This window comes from Panicum hallii, chromosome 5, assembly GCF_002211085.1.
Source record: "Panicum hallii strain FIL2 chromosome 5, PHallii_v3.1, whole genome shotgun sequence".
NCBI lineage: Eukaryota > Viridiplantae > Streptophyta > Magnoliopsida > Poales > Poaceae > Panicum > Panicum hallii.
The window spans coordinates 53,401,287-53,417,385 of NC_038046.1; the positions used below are offsets into that span (position 1 = coordinate 53,401,287).

The 16,099-nt window shown below is 49.8% G+C and overlaps 4 protein-coding genes across 4 annotated transcripts; 3 read left to right on the forward strand and 1 right to left on the reverse strand.

Annotated features, from left to right (window-relative positions):
- Window positions 1–1,347: 1,347 nt before the first annotated feature.
- On the reverse strand, window positions 1,348–2,227 carry LOC112891405. Its single transcript, XM_025958251.1, has one exon. The coding sequence runs from the start codon at window positions 2,154–2,156 to the stop codon at window positions 1,626–1,628; it is 531 nt and encodes a 176-aa protein (XP_025814036.1). The 5' UTR covers window positions 2,157–2,227; the 3' UTR covers window positions 1,348–1,625.
- Window positions 2,228–6,625: 4,398 nt separating this feature from the next.
- LOC112894607 lies at window positions 6,626–7,794 on the forward strand. The gene is made up of 2 exons (XM_025962371.1): window positions 6,626–6,901; window positions 6,996–7,794. Exon 2 carries the CDS (start codon window positions 7,214–7,216, stop codon window positions 7,532–7,534), a length of 321 nt encoding a protein of 106 aa, XP_025818156.1. The 5' UTR covers window positions 6,626–6,901; window positions 6,996–7,213; the 3' UTR covers window positions 7,535–7,794.
- Window positions 7,795–9,256: 1,462 nt separating this feature from the next.
- LOC112894080 (extensin-like) lies at window positions 9,257–10,367 on the forward strand. Its single transcript, XM_025961675.1, has one exon. It carries the CDS (start codon window positions 9,537–9,539, stop codon window positions 10,083–10,085), a length of 549 nt encoding a protein of 182 aa, XP_025817460.1. The 5' UTR covers window positions 9,257–9,536; the 3' UTR covers window positions 10,086–10,367.
- A 4,560-nt stretch (window positions 10,368–14,927) lies between these two features.
- Window positions 14,928–15,634, forward strand: LOC112892103 (leucine-rich repeat extensin-like protein 6). Its single transcript, XM_025959180.1, has one exon. The coding sequence runs from the start codon at window positions 14,950–14,952 to the stop codon at window positions 15,445–15,447; it is 498 nt and encodes a 165-aa protein (XP_025814965.1). The 5' UTR covers window positions 14,928–14,949; the 3' UTR covers window positions 15,448–15,634.
- The last annotated feature ends 465 nt before the right edge of the window (window positions 15,635–16,099 follow it).

Genomic DNA, 16,099 nt, shown 5'->3' on the forward strand with positions numbered 1-16,099 from the left:
TGAGCAAGAGTCCTTACCATCAAGCCAATTTCTAGAGGTGTTAACTTCTAGCGATGATTTCAGGCACATGATCGCATCACATCGTGGCAAATATAGAAAAATCAGGGTTCGTTTCCATATATTGAGCCTAACACAAACAGAATCACCAATCACCAGTCACAAAATTCATCTCTAGATTTGCAGGATGGCAACGGGCACAGGCGCGCTGGATTTTACAGTTCCAAATCCGTGCCTGCGAAAATTATTTACATCTACTAAATATCTCATACCCATAACGGGTATAAAATTTTATCCAAACCCAAACCTTCGGATTAACAGGTGGTCATCCGTGATCGAGAACATTTCTTTGCACTTTGTCATAATAGAAGCTTGTTAATAATCAATACGTGCATATTCTTCTCATTATCAACTATCCTTCAATTGAAACAATTAAGAGAGATAATACATTTATCTAAGCAACAAGTTATAGTTTACATAAATATAGAATGATCAATAAGTTTATAATTTATTGTATAAAGATGCTAAAGGGAATAAAATTACATAATTACATGTAACAAGTTTAGTACTTCAAGTAGCAATGGTACTAACAAGTTTGTTATAAGTTCACAACAAAATTGTGGTATTAAAATCAAGTTTGTTACAAGTTCATAATAAAATGAGGTACTAACATCAAATTTGTTACAAATTCACAATAAAATGGTAGTATATAATTGGATCGCATCGGGTTTAAAAAACCTACGGGTTTACGGGTTTGGATACTATAGGAACTAACCCGTGCCTATAAACCCAACGGATAGAACTTCTTGTCCGTTAACGAACCCACGACTCTAAAAGTTGATCTAAACCTGTATCCTAATGGAGTAAAACTAAAAGCCCATCGGATTTCGGGTACTAGTTGCCATCCCTTGCAGGCTGAGGGACTGTTTGGATCCAGAGACTCATTTTTAATCCCGGATCGCATTGGATGTTTGTATATTAGAAGGAATAAATATGGGCTAACTATAAAACTAGTTGCATAAATGGAGACTAATTCACCAGACGAATCTATTAAATCTAATTAATCCATCATTAGCATATATTTACTGTAGCACAACATTATCAAATCACGGACTAATTAAATTTAATGGAATCATATCGCAAATCAATCTTAATTTATGCAATTGATTTTATAATTAGCCTCTATTTAATATTTCTAATTGGTGTCAAACATCCGACGTGACGTGACTATTAGTACCGAGGAACCAAACACCCTCCTAAATCTCTCATGTTGTTCATAGGATGTGTGCATGTACTTAAGCGTCTGATTCAGTATCCTATTTCAGAAGAATATGATCATGAGATATAGTAGCCCGGAATACTTACTGATCTCTAGCATCAATTTGATTCTGTTTGAAGAAAAGGCGAAACGCTTCATCAGATGATTCAGATCGATACCGATGGCCACTTCGACTCGACGAGGTTAACCCGAATCCGTGGAGACACGGGTCAAGCTAGCTGGCACGCACGGCTACTCGCACTCGCACGGACGATTTGACGCGGCAACACCTCAACACACCTTGCAGATCAAACTCTCACTCAACTGCACGTGCACGTTCGTGCGCGCGCGCAGTTGTTAAGCACTTAAGCTAAGCCTCGTCGGCGGCATCCTTCTCGACAGGGGCCGGCGGCGGTGGCTGCAGCGGGTTGCCGTCGGAGTCGTAGGCAATGTGGCCGGAGGACTCGAGCGGACGGCACTTGCCGCCCATGATGATGGTCTTCTTCCACAGCGCCTCTTCCTCCTCGACTGCGCCAACGTCGTCGTCGTCGTTGCTGCTCCACCCGCCCGACGCCGGCGGCGACCGGCGGTTCCACGAGACCATCTTGGCCACCGCGGCCGCCTTGACGCCGATGCCGCTGAGGCTGGCGAGCAGCTGCGGCTTGCTCCTGCCGGCGCCGGCGCCGGCGCCGCTGTCCTGGTGCTCCTGCGGGGCCGGCGCCAGGGACGACCGCCGCTGCTTCCGCGGCCTGGCGTTCTTGCCGCTGGTGCAGAGGGAGACGACGATCGCGGCGACGGCAACGACGACGGCGACGATAAGGAGGGCGGAGGCCGCCGGCGCTCCGGCGTGGACGAACGCGGCTGCGGGATCGGCCTTGGGCTGGAGCAGAGTCCTCGCCATGGCCGGCCCCTCGTGCGCGCGCACACACCAAGCTCTGTTCTTTTGCAAGACTGAACTGCGGTCTTGGCCTGTGCGAGTGTGCAGTATTTGTTGGCAACGACACTGCGCTATCAGGCCATCGGTGCTGTGGCGCAATACCTCGCCGTGCGAGACAACTCACGACGACCGGCTGCGGCTGCGACGACGACAGGTCAGGTCGTCGCCGGAGACCCGGTCCAGCCAATAGCAGGCGCGGCCGGGTCAAGTCGGTCTGCGCCGCACGCGCACGGCGCCACGGCGCACCCCAGTCCCACCGCCTGGTGCGGCCCAGTCACATCAAGGCAGGAGGGCTAGTAGCCACGTACAGCTTGTATTGATCCCGACGGGCGACGAGATGTGCTCGGCATGGCAGTACGTTCTCTGGAGTCTGTAGATATACAGTACAGGAAGGGTGTGATTGGTATGGTGGCTACCCTCTAGCCAGGCTTCCACTATGCAGTCTAGCTCTGTTTGGTATCCTGTATAGCTTACGTAGCTAGGCTTACGGAGTGCAAAAGTAGTCTGCTGGCCTGGCTTACTTGGAACGTAAATAAGAGCCTGTTTGGTTACTTGAACCATATACGCCTATAAGCCTCTTATTTGGAGAGATTTATAATAACCTTAAAAAGATGTGAGCTTATAATAAATTTTTTAGTAGCAAATGATCTTTGTGCCTATTATTAATATTTTTAAAAGGGCTGAATGAATAAGGTTACAGAAGGGTAGAGATTGTAAAATATTGTTTTTCTGATGAGGTCCATAAAAAATAAAGCTCATAAGCACTTTACGGAGAGGCACCTAGGTGTTTGAATGAAACGAAATTTATTTAAAATTATTGGGTGCCTCAAGTAACCAATGCAGGCAGGCTGGCTTAGCTATCGGTGGCCATCTGGGCGAGGGTGATTCGTCTCACATCTTCTTTTGTCTTCTATTGCTTCTTCATTTTCACCGCTGCCGCCTTGCATCTTGCTGTCACCGCCGCCGCTCCCGGCCAGCCACCGTGTGGCCATCAGGAGGAGATGGGCTTAGGCTAATCACAATGGGGGTTTCATGTTCATATTTCCAAGAATGCTACGTCAACTTTGTAGAAGGATGAAACACCCTCTCTCAATAGAGAGTTTCATCTCACTATTTCATATGCCAACATACTACTTAAATGCTGCAAATAAATAACCAATAGGATTTACTCAATTGTGTGAAGATGAAACAAAACACTCTCAATGGAGGTTTCACACGGTTTCCAAATTCTTGGAAATGGGTTAACATAGTTTCATCCTCATGAAACTCCATAAAACTCTTACTTCTTAAATGATGTGCCATGTCATCTAAATTGCTGATGTGGCAGGCTAATTAATGCCATGAAACACCCCATGAAACTTCCATTATGAATAGTCTTATGGTGCAGACTAACTGAGATCGTACGCTTCTGCCTCGTGATTACACTGTGTACCATCAAGTCACCTCGGTCCCCACGGAAGAAGAACCCAATCCAGTTGCAGGTTGTTGAATGCAAAGACTGTAGGTCGTTTGAACGAAGCATCGTGCATGCTTCTCTCTCTAGTCATCATATGCGTGGTCTATTTCTCATCTCGTTAGCAGTTATCCAGGGCCAGCTCAAACCCGTTTAAGATTTTATTTGGATGGTTGTATTGCTCCCCCTGGGTTGCACTGTTGTACCTAGATTGGGGTCGAAACTTAACCAATCGGAGCCTTGCGCAGCCTGCACAACCAGAGACGAGCCTTATCCGCGTTTTCCACTGCAGAGCTATTTGCACAATCGAAGCCTGGTTAACGTATCTATTCAGATTACCAAACACCCAAACCTCTGCACTATGCAAGTCTGGGTCCTACCAATCACAACCATAAGCATCAAACTGCTTCTACGCCAAGAAGCATAAGTGCTATGAAATAGCCTCTATGTGATATGTGGGTGGGACAAGACATACTATAGTGGTGTGAGTTGCATAAAACATAAAATGACCAAGAAAAAATAAAAAGAAACGAAGAAAAAAGAAGGTGATTATACTAGTCCAAAAGCATATATTATCAGATTGGGTTGGGCTACGGATTCGCAAGGGTCTCGCACGGCCTTCTTCACATTCCATTTGGCCCAAACAGATTTTCGGCTCAGTGGGCTACTGGGCTCTATCAGGTATGCTCTTGGAGACAAATTTTAGGGGCTCTTCCAGGTAACGCGCGTGACTGCCAGCTCAGTCATCGCAGAAATAGCTGGCCCACACGCGCACCTCCCGAGGATACATACAATAGGTAGATTTGAAGGAAATAAATTCGTAATTTTCAACTGAAATATTCAAATTAAATTGCGAATGCACTATTGAATTTTTTATGATAAAATCTTCAAAATAAGATCTCAATTGACTATATTTAAATAATTTTTAAAATGGAACATTTTTCTGTAAGAAGAACAATATTATTTTGAAGCTGGAATAATTGCTCCAGCTTAAATTTTGTTCAAATGTAGTCTTATTCTGAAGATATCATCATTAGAAACATGATGATGATGTAATCAGAATTTAATTTGGATAGTTAATTTGAAAACTACAGACTTCTTCACTTGAACCTTTCTTTACACGGAACCCCATGCACCATATAACTATAAGCACTTGGTTGACGAATCATGGGCCGGAAGCAGTGGAAGAAAGAGAAAACGAAGCCCAAAAGGAAGAAAAAAGCTTCTGTGATGCTTTGCCTCGAGGTCACGATCTCGATTATTTCCGCAAATTTTAGTCTAATGACCCTCAGGCCTTACCAAATCAAATCTCTACTACAGTATCGTAGCCGCGGCCCGCTCCAGGCTATTTACCGGGTAAAACCTTGCGCCTTTTTCCTCTCTATTATTTTCAGATCAATCTTCGCAGCAAAAATTGGACGCAAATCCTCGCACCATGGCCCACCTTTTCTTTGACGTGACGTCACAACCGACACCCACCGCACTAGCAACAGGCATCTACAGAAAGAGAAAACGAAAAGGGGAGCTCTCCAGAGACGCATATCCTCGAGTGAAAAGTCTGGTTCAGAAATCTGCACGGGATTCCACCAGCAAAAGGAAGATTATAAACTGCACTGTACCAAAGATATGGATGGTGAATCAGTCAAAGAAACCGCTGCGGCAGACAGCAACGGTTGAAAGACGCTCGAGGCTTCAAACTCTTTTGACCGATCACGACATGATCCGTGATTTGTGGTTTGTATTTCTAGGGCTTATGCCCCGATCATGTAACCGCGCCTTCCATTTCTGACCTGGCTAGTGTCATTGGAAAATTATCCAGGTGGGAACTCTCATCCTCTCGATGACCTTTTAAACCTTTTAAAGGCAAAAAGTAAAAAACCGAAGAATTGGCTGTTAGAGTTTCTCTTTCATTCATCCTCTTGCTTGGCACTAGACCTGCATGTTTCATGTTCATGCAATGCCACGCCATTCATGCCATGACAGAAAAGAAAAAAAAATAATATCATTGAAAAGCACTGCATAAATGGCCGAAAAGGAAAATCACTAATTCATAAAGGTACCAGCATATGCATTGTGCTACCATTTTCTGGAAGAAAAGCAGCATGCATGGCCGAAAAAGAAAACGAAAAGAAAAAACCGCTTGCCTGCAGGCAAAGATAAGGGACACCCACGCATCATACATGCCCCTGTCTATCCTGGACTGGAAGGATATGGTAGGGTAGGGGAGGGATCACCAAATACGCTTGCTTGCTGCTACTTTCCAGTGGAGGAGAGGAAGACCGGAAGAGGTTGTTGCCCACTTGGCTTTCCCAACCCAGCCCTGATGAACTATTCGATCAAGTACCCTCTTGGATTTGGAGTGCTTGTCTCTCCCAGCCAGCCTTAAGTGCCCACAGGCCAGTCTGCATTGTGAAGCATGCACACCACGCCATCCATCAGTTCAGTGCTGCTGCTGGTGGCCAGTCCCCATCCTAGGCCTGCTTCCCCTTGTGCCCCTCTTGCAGATGCTCCAAAGCCCCTGCCAATTTGCCTTGCATATCAGTGTGCCTCACATCACAACCAACCAATTTCTCCCTGCCGTTAACTGCAGGCTCGTGCTCAGCTGCAGTAACCTGATTTCTTGATCCGTCACTTTTCAGAGCCGAGCCTTTGCTTCAGTATCCTGGATGCATGATTGGAATTTAGAAAAAAAAGGGACTCCACTTTGAGGCGACTGGAGCTGCAGATGAGGAGTCAAGCAAAAGGCAGCGCCTCTCTAATTGCCATGTCACCGACTTCAGAGCTGTTGAGCAATGCTGACTAGTCACTCCCGTGCTTGTGAAGTGATCTAGGAAAGGAGGTCGCCTGAATCACATCAGCTTTATACTTCCATTAATTCAAGGTGGGAGGATGATTGCTGCTTTTGTTTGCAGATCATTAAGTGAGGCTACACTACACTTCTCTCTCTGAAAAAAGACAAGCCAGATTGACGTTTGGTGGACTGTCCCATTGAGATCTGATCACGCCTCGAAAGAAACTGCAGTTTGATCAGTTTGGGTTTAACACCTCGATCGGCCATTTGCACGCTAATGTCAGGTCAAATTTTCCTTGCCTGCAATGTAAACTGTAGCCCAGTTTAGTACTGCAGTCCATGGATGTCAGTTGTGATCGTCGCTGTCAGTTACCATCGTCCAAGGTCTGACCTCTCACCTGTAGGAAGATTGGCACCGTTGCAACGAGACGCGGCACCGACACTCAGTTACATCAGTCTCCAGAGGTAATCAGAGATGAAACTGGACAATCACCATCAGCGGATCAGATTTACTACCGTGATTACGCGCATACTCTGACAGAGAAATCATGAACAGCAGCTCTGTACTGTAGCAGCCCGGCAGTGCCGCATCAGCGCCACTGAAGGCCCTCCGATCGGCATCAGACGGCCAGCAGCAACTCCAGGCCGGCATCCCGGTCTCCAAACTATATTCTTAGCCAATTGGCACGCCGGATTAAAGACGTCTTCTTCGTCTACACTACACACCCGTACAACCTCATCGTCACTGGCCAAAAAGCTCCGACGAGCGAAGCGAGGATGCCGCCGTCCCTGCGGCCAGCAGTCCTGCTGGTCGCGGCCGTGTGGCTCTGTTCGGCCGCCTGCGCCGCGGACGACGGCGGCATCACGACGCTCTTGCCGCCGGGGACCGCGTCGCCGTTCCCCTTCTGCCCGGTGCGGCCGGCCGGGGCCTCCACGGGGCCGTTCCCCTGGATGACGCCGCCGCCGCCGCCGTCGACGGCGATGTTCCCCCAGGATCCGGGGTTCCTCCCGTCGGGGGCGTGCCCTGTCGGCAGCAGCGCGGTGGCATGGCTGCCGCTGCTCGCCGCGCTCTCTGCTTTCTTGGTGCTTTTGCGGTGACTCGCCCACGGCCGCAGCAGTTGTTCAGTTCAGATTCATACCACGCTGCCTGAATTTCTGAATATGATTCTAGGCCTTCGTTTCATGTATACATACATGTAGCTCTGGACAATCTAGCAGAGAGGCCTTTTTCTCTTGTTTTTCCTTTTCTTTCCCCCCTCCCCTGCAGTAGTTCTTTAGCTTCATTCATGTAATCCTGTTTCAGCAGATACAGCTGGAATCAAATAAAATTCCTTCTTGTTATGGGCTCTGAACTTTTAGTAGGATCCCTGTGTACTGTCACTTGATATCATCTTGTATGGAAGCTGCTGTTTTCCAATGGGGGAAGGTGGAAGCAAGAAAGAATCCGCTTGTGGTAATCGGTGAACGCTGGACTTGCTAGTCGAATTTGATTGACCTTTTGGCTATAAACCATCTCCGGGCTGCGAGCTGCATAAACTGGAATTAAGATGAACAACACATGAATGAAAATGAAAGCACTTCACTTATCTAAACCATGGGTAGAAATGATCTACGTTTTTGTTACCAGCACCTCTTCTGTCCCCTTTCAGATGAACAATTTTTTTTATGTAAACTCCGGCAAGCAAGATGCAGGCCTGTACTTTGTATCATGAAACGGGAGATTGTTGCATACAAGATTTGTGAGAGGGGAGTGGGAGAGAGTATGTGCTATTCTAAGCTACATTTCATAACAAGTTGCTCCACTCTTGTGAGTAGCCAGTGTTCGTCTTACGATACCTGTGACTGTGAGACAGGCACTCAAAAAAAGAATCCATGAGGAAAGCTACAATGCTTATTCATTACTATCTATCTACTCCAACGAAAGTGGGTTAGTACAGAGACTGGTGTGATGTCGTATGGCTAGGCAGTGACCTATCCATTTCTGGTGTGTGTCTCACCTCCCCAGTCAGTACAAGACAGTAATGGCTACTGACCCAGCAGCAACGGTTGATGACTAGCTAGTCTTTTCCCTGAATTCGACAATAATGCAACGCTTATAACTTCCCTCTGATGTCAAATGTAGTTACCTCAGAGGAGACTCGTCCCTTGGAAATTTTACCATATTCGCCAAAAATCAAGAGATAATTTGAAATGGAGCATCTCTTGATGAAATACGATGCAATGCATGTCCTGGAAAAAAAAAGTTTTATGGTGCTAATTGTCAATCTGCGAGGCTGCCACGCGTGGACACCGGTGCTAAGGCGCAACGGCTCTCACAATTCCATCACCATCACAAGTTAAAGAAGAAGAAAGAGACGGCAAATGAGTAGGCTCCAACGTTCTGAAGAAGAAAAGAATTTGAATCACCAGGCATCTCTAGCGTAATTTAATCTAAACACAACAGCCACAAACAAAGGGAGCGGAGCATCTAGCAATCCAAAACGCTTCCGCTCACGAACTGGTGACCTATGGGTGGTCCATCTGAAGGAAACGGGTTCAAACCAAACAAATCGGCAAAGGGAGAAAATATTCCAATCACTTTCAGAGATCGACTCGAGAGAGAGAGAGAGAGAGAGAGAGAGAGAGAGAGAGAGAGAGATGGCACACAGCGCAGCGGCAACGGAGACGTTTAAATCACGTCACCTTTTCCGCGCGAAATAATTGCAGGCTTGCAGACGCATAGATACACTTAGGAAGGATTAGATTAGATTAGGCCGTAGTAGCTTGCTGTCACAGGGACAAGTATGCTGCTTAGGCTGTAGAAAAAACGCAGGCGCTTGGCACCGAGAAAAGAGAGGAGGGGACGCGAGGACGACGACGACGACCTCCACCCCGAAAGCTAAAGCGGAGGCCGACCACTATAACCACCACCCGACCCGAATTATACTCGTCGAGGAGAAAAGAAAAGAGGGCGCCGAACCGAGCTAGAAGGGAAGAGGCGCGGCGGCATATACTCCACTACTCCCCTCCACTGAGCAAGGCCGACCCCTCTCTGCAACACACACAGACACACGGTTGCAAGGAAAAGCTTGTTCGGCTCAAGCGATCGCGATCGGGCGGCATGGCACGGCGGGCGCGGCCGTGCGAGGTGACGCTGGCGCTGGCAGTGCTGCTGCTCGTCGCCGGCGCGGCGGCGGCCGACGATGACGAGAAGTGCGGGAACCCGTGCGGCAACCCCTGCGGCGTGCCGTGCATCTACGCCAGCCCGCCGCCGCCGGTGTACTACCCGCCGCCGCCGCCGCCCGTGTACACGCCCCCGCCGGCGCCGGAGTACTACCCGCCGCCGGCGCCGGAGTACTACCCGCCGCCGACCCCGGAGAAGCCCGGCTGCCCGCCGCCGCCGGAGGGGGGAGGCGGGTATGAGCCGACGCCCGACACGCCCGGCGGCGGGTACAACCCGACGCCGTCCACCCCCGGCGGCGGGTACAACCCAACGCCGTCCGGGTGGTACGCGCCGCCCAACATGCCGTCCTACAACACCCCGCCGGGGACGCTCTACCCGCAGGATCCCGGGTTCCAGCCCAACGGCGCGCCCGGCCGCGCCGCCGAGTGGCGCGCGGCGGCGGCCTTCGCTGCTGCGGCGGCGGTGGCCGGAGCCCTGGCCTTGTGATCGCCGATCGACCGATGGGGCCGTGGTGACCAAGCGCATGGCGTTTTAATTCCGCTTCACCGTGTTCATTAATAATAAGATTAGAGAAGGGTATAAATTCGGTAAGAATTTTTTTTCCTCGGTAATTCTTGTTGTTCATCATGTCGTTGCTGTTGGTAATCGTTCTTGTCATGTACCTACGTTGAATCCATCATCTGTTTATGATCATAGGAGAAACATGTTCATCAGGCTATGCAATACATATATATACATATACAAATCTCTGATCAAAATCGAATAGCATGTTCCATGCATGTCTCGGTCTCGGTTGGTTACCTTTGGTATCATGTTCTCATGGTGGTGCAATCTGACCTCTAAAATTGTCTCGTTTTGTTTCTTAATTCTTTGTCTTTGCAATTGTCTTTTCTTATTCCTAGATGCAACCTTGCTTATGCAGCTTTTTTTCCCGCTCGAAAAGAAAGCCTTTCACAACCTTTTCCTCAAATAAAAAGGTGACTCTCCAGTGAAAAAACTTTGGGAGCTCTATGTGTTTTGTGCCAAAGAAAAAAAAACTAAGGTATTTCTCAATTTGTATACTACATTTTGTAGAACTTCTGCAAACGTTAACGCTAGGAATAAGAAAGCTTATCCGAAACCGGCCGGCAGGATAAATGTACGTATACTACTTAGAAAAGAGGGAAAATGTTGGCCGTTGGATTGTATAAGCGCCCCGCACCACCTTTTCTTTTCTTTTCTTTTCTCTGACTGATGGCCATAGTTTAAGAAGGCACCCTTGACTACATGTCAACTACTCAGCTGTTACTTTTGGGTGCCTGGAACGAATTCAGTAATCGGTCAGCTTCTGCCTATTATTGTCCACAAAATTACCTTTTCTTCAGAAAACTTTAACACGTACAGAACTTTACACTCTCTTTTTTTTTCCCGCGAAGCACGTTATTCATCAAGAAAAAGAACATACATGGAACTTTGCTCACATCCTTTTTGCAAGATCTTTTCCCCTTCTAAGTTCTGCTACCAACCACCGAATATTTCGACACATCGACATTGTCTAGTGGCTAGTCTGATTTCTCACTAAATTGCATTTGAGACGGGTTAGTCCAGTGTCGCTACAAAAATCACGTACTTCTCCGGTGGCCTGCACACGCCATGGTCTGCCGGTATACGCGCAACACTGTTCCTGGCCGAAGCGAAGCATCAGAACGAGATGTCCATGTGACCCGGCGACGGGCATGTGCTGCGGACGAACGTGTTGGCGCCTCACGGGATGATGGAGAGAGGCCGTACGTGTACGTGTGTGACGACGGCGGCGTCGCACTCGGCCGACCCGACGGTGGTTGCGGCGTTGCTGTCAGTGTTAGTACGTTCGACGTTCCTGAACAAGGCTTTAACTTATCATTAGTCCCCATGTCTGTTTGCATTAAGTTTTACCAGTACCTAATCCAGACTAGCAGTAGCCGGCCAGTAGCTAGTGGTGTGCACAGTGCACTGTATCATCGCGTCGGGTCAAGTCTCCTTGTAACTTCTTTTTCCATCTCCTTCGGACACTTGGGGGCTTGAAAAACCTGCGCGCATTTGCGTCCGATCCGGACATATCCGGGGCCTGCCTGCCACGTATTACACGATGTAACTGCCTAATACTCCCTTCTCCCTCCGTCTGAAATGTAAGATATGGAAGGTTTCAAAAATTATACCCAAATATCAGACATCCTAGGATGTTTTGGAAAGTAATTATTCCCAGTTGTAAAATTAGCAAAATAACTATTTGGAAAGTAATTATTCCTAATCAGTTGTAAAATTAGCAAAATAACTACCAAACAAGGTATTAAAAAGGGTTACCAGGCGTTATTTTTTTATCTCATTAATCTGTCAAAAAAATGTTAGAATGCCCTGTATTAGTGGACGGAGGGAGTAGCCGGCAGTTGGTAGGATGTAGTAAGAAGCAAAGCTAAGAAGGATAAATTTAGAAGAATAGTGGTAGAACTGGAAAGGTGGTTAATTTAGAAGTGAACCAGATGCGGTTGTTAGTGAATGTTTCTATTTTTTACGACAGTTTCTAGGACTCATCTTTTCTTGCCCCTACTTTTAGTTCAGTAAATGAAACTCTTTGTGATTTACCTTTTGGAAAACAAGTAGAGTGACACATCCTCTTCGTGAATGTCAACCTTTTGGAAAATGTGCTACTCGGTTGTTGTTGCTGACTGGTCGGCCTCCTTCCTGACTCCCATCCATGGAATGGAGAGAGGACATCTGGACAAGGTCGTGGCGGCGTGGCCCCTTTTTGCGGCCTTTATAGGCCCAAAGGCAGGGCCGCGGCGCGCTTTCGTTTGCGTGCCTGTGCCACCAAACTGGTGAAACATGCAGTACAAAAGGCCGAACAATAATGCTGGTTTGAAAAGTACTGTTCTGCCCTACGATTTGTTGCGTGCTTCCGTCCGGTCCTTGGCATTTCATCACCATGGCAGTCGTAGTACGTGCAGCTAAACGAACTGGCCGATTCCCTGCACGCAGTCCTCCGTGACGTGCAGCGGTGCAGAGCCGGTTACTGATGACGACGACGAAACGATGAGCAGAGCAGTGCTTGAGAATTCCGGTGCCGGTGCAGAAGTGGCCGTAGTTTGTTGAAACTCTGCTTCCTTCGTCAAGATATTAAATGAAATGGTTCAAAATTTATATATAAATATAAAGCAAAGCATTCTAAGATATTCTGAAAACTAATTATTCTATAAAATCAGCAAAATAATAACCAGATAAGATATTTAATAGGTGCACATGCGATCATTTTCTTCTTCTTGGTCTACAAAAATATTAGAATAGAGGGAGTAGCGCCTGGGCCAAAGCAACAAGGCTGCTAGTAGTGGTAGTCTTTTCGCGTACGTCTGGCCTGCTGCCCTGCTTAATTTGCAAAAGGAAATAAAGAGGAGAGTGTCCAGCCGAAGCCGAGCTGAGGTACTCTTCGGAACGCAAAGGCCAGGGGCCCAATTGAAACATGCACGCACGGCCGTGCACCTAATCAGAGTACAGTATTTGTCAGAGCGAAGACTATTTGGCCTCCTGGCTGCTCCTCAAGCGGACTGGTACGCAACGCAACACGGGCCAAGCTAATCTTTCCAGGCCACAGCGCCCGCACTACAACAGGTCTGAACTCTGAAGATCATGATGCGTCCATTACGCTGTTGCTCCATCTCCTCCTCCCTCCCACGGCCGCCGATCAGGAGGCGGCGTTCGCTAGCTTGCAGCATCCGGCCGGGCCGATCGATCGCCACGGTAGATGTCGGTGATGGGTCTCCTCGTCGGAGCAGTGATTATTTTGGTACTGACGAAGGGCGAAGCTAGACGGCAGGCAGGCAGACACGCCACGGTGAGAACCTGCGAGCCTGCGCAGGTCGTCGGGTTGGCGCAGCCGGGAGCAGGCCGGCGTGGGCAGGGAGACTGGTTGGATCGGATCGGTTGGATTCAGCGAGAGGGGAAGGAGAAGCTTCTCATTCTCCTGAGTTCTGACAACCCTGCCGGCCGGCAATCATGCATCCGGCCCCCGTCCTTTTGTCAGCTTCCTCCTCTCCGACCGTTCATCCATCCCATGATCATCGGTAGAGAGATCATTCCATTCCCCGGCCCACCTACCAAGGCCGGGGATACGATCCGGTCTGATCGTCCTACTCCTAGGACGTGCTGGAAGGCAGTAGCAGGCTAGCAGCGGATTTGGAGCCTTCTTCTACCTGAACATTCCGCGCGGGCGGCCGCAGAAGCAGTCATCTGGGCGACAGATGTGCAGATGCCCCGGCCGGCGGCGCCGCTCATGGGTGCCTGCACGCCCGCGCTGCTGCTGTTAGGTACAGCCTCCCTCCCCCATCACTGCGTGCGCCGACCCGCCGAACGATCTGCCAGTCCTCCGCACGAAACGAACAGCAGATCGGTTCGCTCCGGTCCGTTGGCCGCCGGGGACGTGGCCTCATCTCATCGATCGAGTTCTTTCCTCAGCCACCGCCGACGGGTACCCGAGGTTCCTGGACTGGACACCTGCCCCGCCGGGCGACACGAGCAGGGAGAGCCCGTTCCGGAAGGGATCCGCATGCCGCTCCGGATGCTGGCGCGCACGGCGGCACAGATCCGGCGAACGCGCCAGGCACCTATCAGCGTGGGACGGAGCAAACAGAGGTTCCCATCCCATCCCAATCCCATGCAGCCATGATTTCCCAGCATTTTGCCTCGAGAGAAGCTCGCCCGCTAGCACAGCCGCTCTTGGCTTACACATCAAACAATTTCTCCCGCCGTTTTCTCAATACCTGTTGTTTAAACTTCTCCTACTTAATAACACGCATAATTAGAGCGAGTTTGACTAAGGGTAATTTGGTTATTTCGTTGCCCTCTTTAACTCTTAAAACAACAAGTGTTGCGAAACGGAGGAAATATACTATTTGTTTTCAATTTTTTTTAAAAAAATCAACCGTTTGGTTCGGGCAAGTGTGACCTCGACAGCCATGAAAGCAACATCATAGTCTACCAAAGCACTGAAGCAGCAGGACTAGTCAACGAAACGGTCCCACAGGCAGAGGCGCAAGGCGCGCGCACAGGCGGTCGCCATCCCCAACCCCCAAATTTAACCACACAATCAGACCGTTCCGCCCCGCTCCCCACCTCCACCTCTTCGTCCGCTCCCCGCGCCTGCCACTCCGCGCGCCACGCCACCGCTCGGAGCCGAGCTGCGATCCTTTCCTTATTTACGCGCGCGCGGGGGGGCACGCGAGCGCACACCGCCTCGCCTCGTCACTGCGCGCAGACCACGATCTCCAATCCCCCCCCCCCCCCCCCCCCCCAACTCTCTCCTGGCAGCCTCCTCGGCCTCGCGCCTCGCCATCGCCTCGCCATGGCGACGGCCGCGCGCAGCAGCAGCAGCAGGCTCCTCGTCTCCTCCGCGCTGCTGCTCCTCCTCCTCCCGGCGCCGCAGCCCGCGGCCGCCGACGGCGCCACGTACCCGGCCGACTGCCCCTACCCGTGCCTCCCGCCGCCCGCGGCGCCCGCCGTGACCGCCAACTGCCCGCCGCCGCCGCCGTCCTCGTCGTCCTCGTACGCGTACCCGCCGCCGGCCCCGTCGTCGTCGTCCTGGAGCTACCCGCCGCCGCCGGGGGGCTACATTCCCTACTACCAGCCTCCCGCGGGAGGAGGCGGCGGTGGCGGTGGCGGGGGTGGCGGAGGCGGGGGGTCCGTGTACCCGGGGCCGCCGCCGCCAAACCCCATCCTGCCGTGGTACCCCTGGTATTACAGGACGCCGCCGCCGGCGTCGGCCGCGTCGTCGGCGAGGGGGCGCTCTGCCCTTGCCGCGGCGGCACTCTTAGCTGCCGCCGGCCTGCTGATCATGGTTTAGCTTTAGCGGGCACTTGGTCCCCATTTTGCTTCTCCTCCGATCCCCAGGTTCCTTCTTCTTTGTCAATTTATTTATCATTCGGCAGGATTCAGAAATATATAAGATGCAACATTAATTATATTACTGTGTACTACTAGTATCAGCTAAAAATTGCTATAGTATAACGCTATTTATTTCTTCTTGATCACCAATCGACTTTGGGTATAGTGGAGCAACTATTGCTAGTTCTTGATGAGAAGAGAGCATCATACATGCATGCATGGGCGCATGGCCATCTAGCTAGTGACTGCAAGAATCTGCTGCCTTTTCTCGGTGCCTCAAGCTCCTTTCAGTTTTTATATGTGCGCAGCACTAGTTCTTCCTGCCGAGCTACCTTTTTTTGTACGCGCAACCCATTGCTAATGCCTTTTTATTCCCGTTTAAAGTGTTCGATACTCCGTCGAAATGCGCTTTATGCCTACGCTGCTACGAAATTACTTAGCTAGCTGGCGGCACCGTATCTGCAACAGGCAAGATTCCGCAGTGTGTCAACTAGTAGACGCTCGTACACTGTACAGTGCGTGAGTAATTCGGAGACCAAGGTGCACAGGACTGAGAATAAAATCCGCAATCACTAGCTAGGTTTACGGAGTAACATGGATACGGTCCTGTT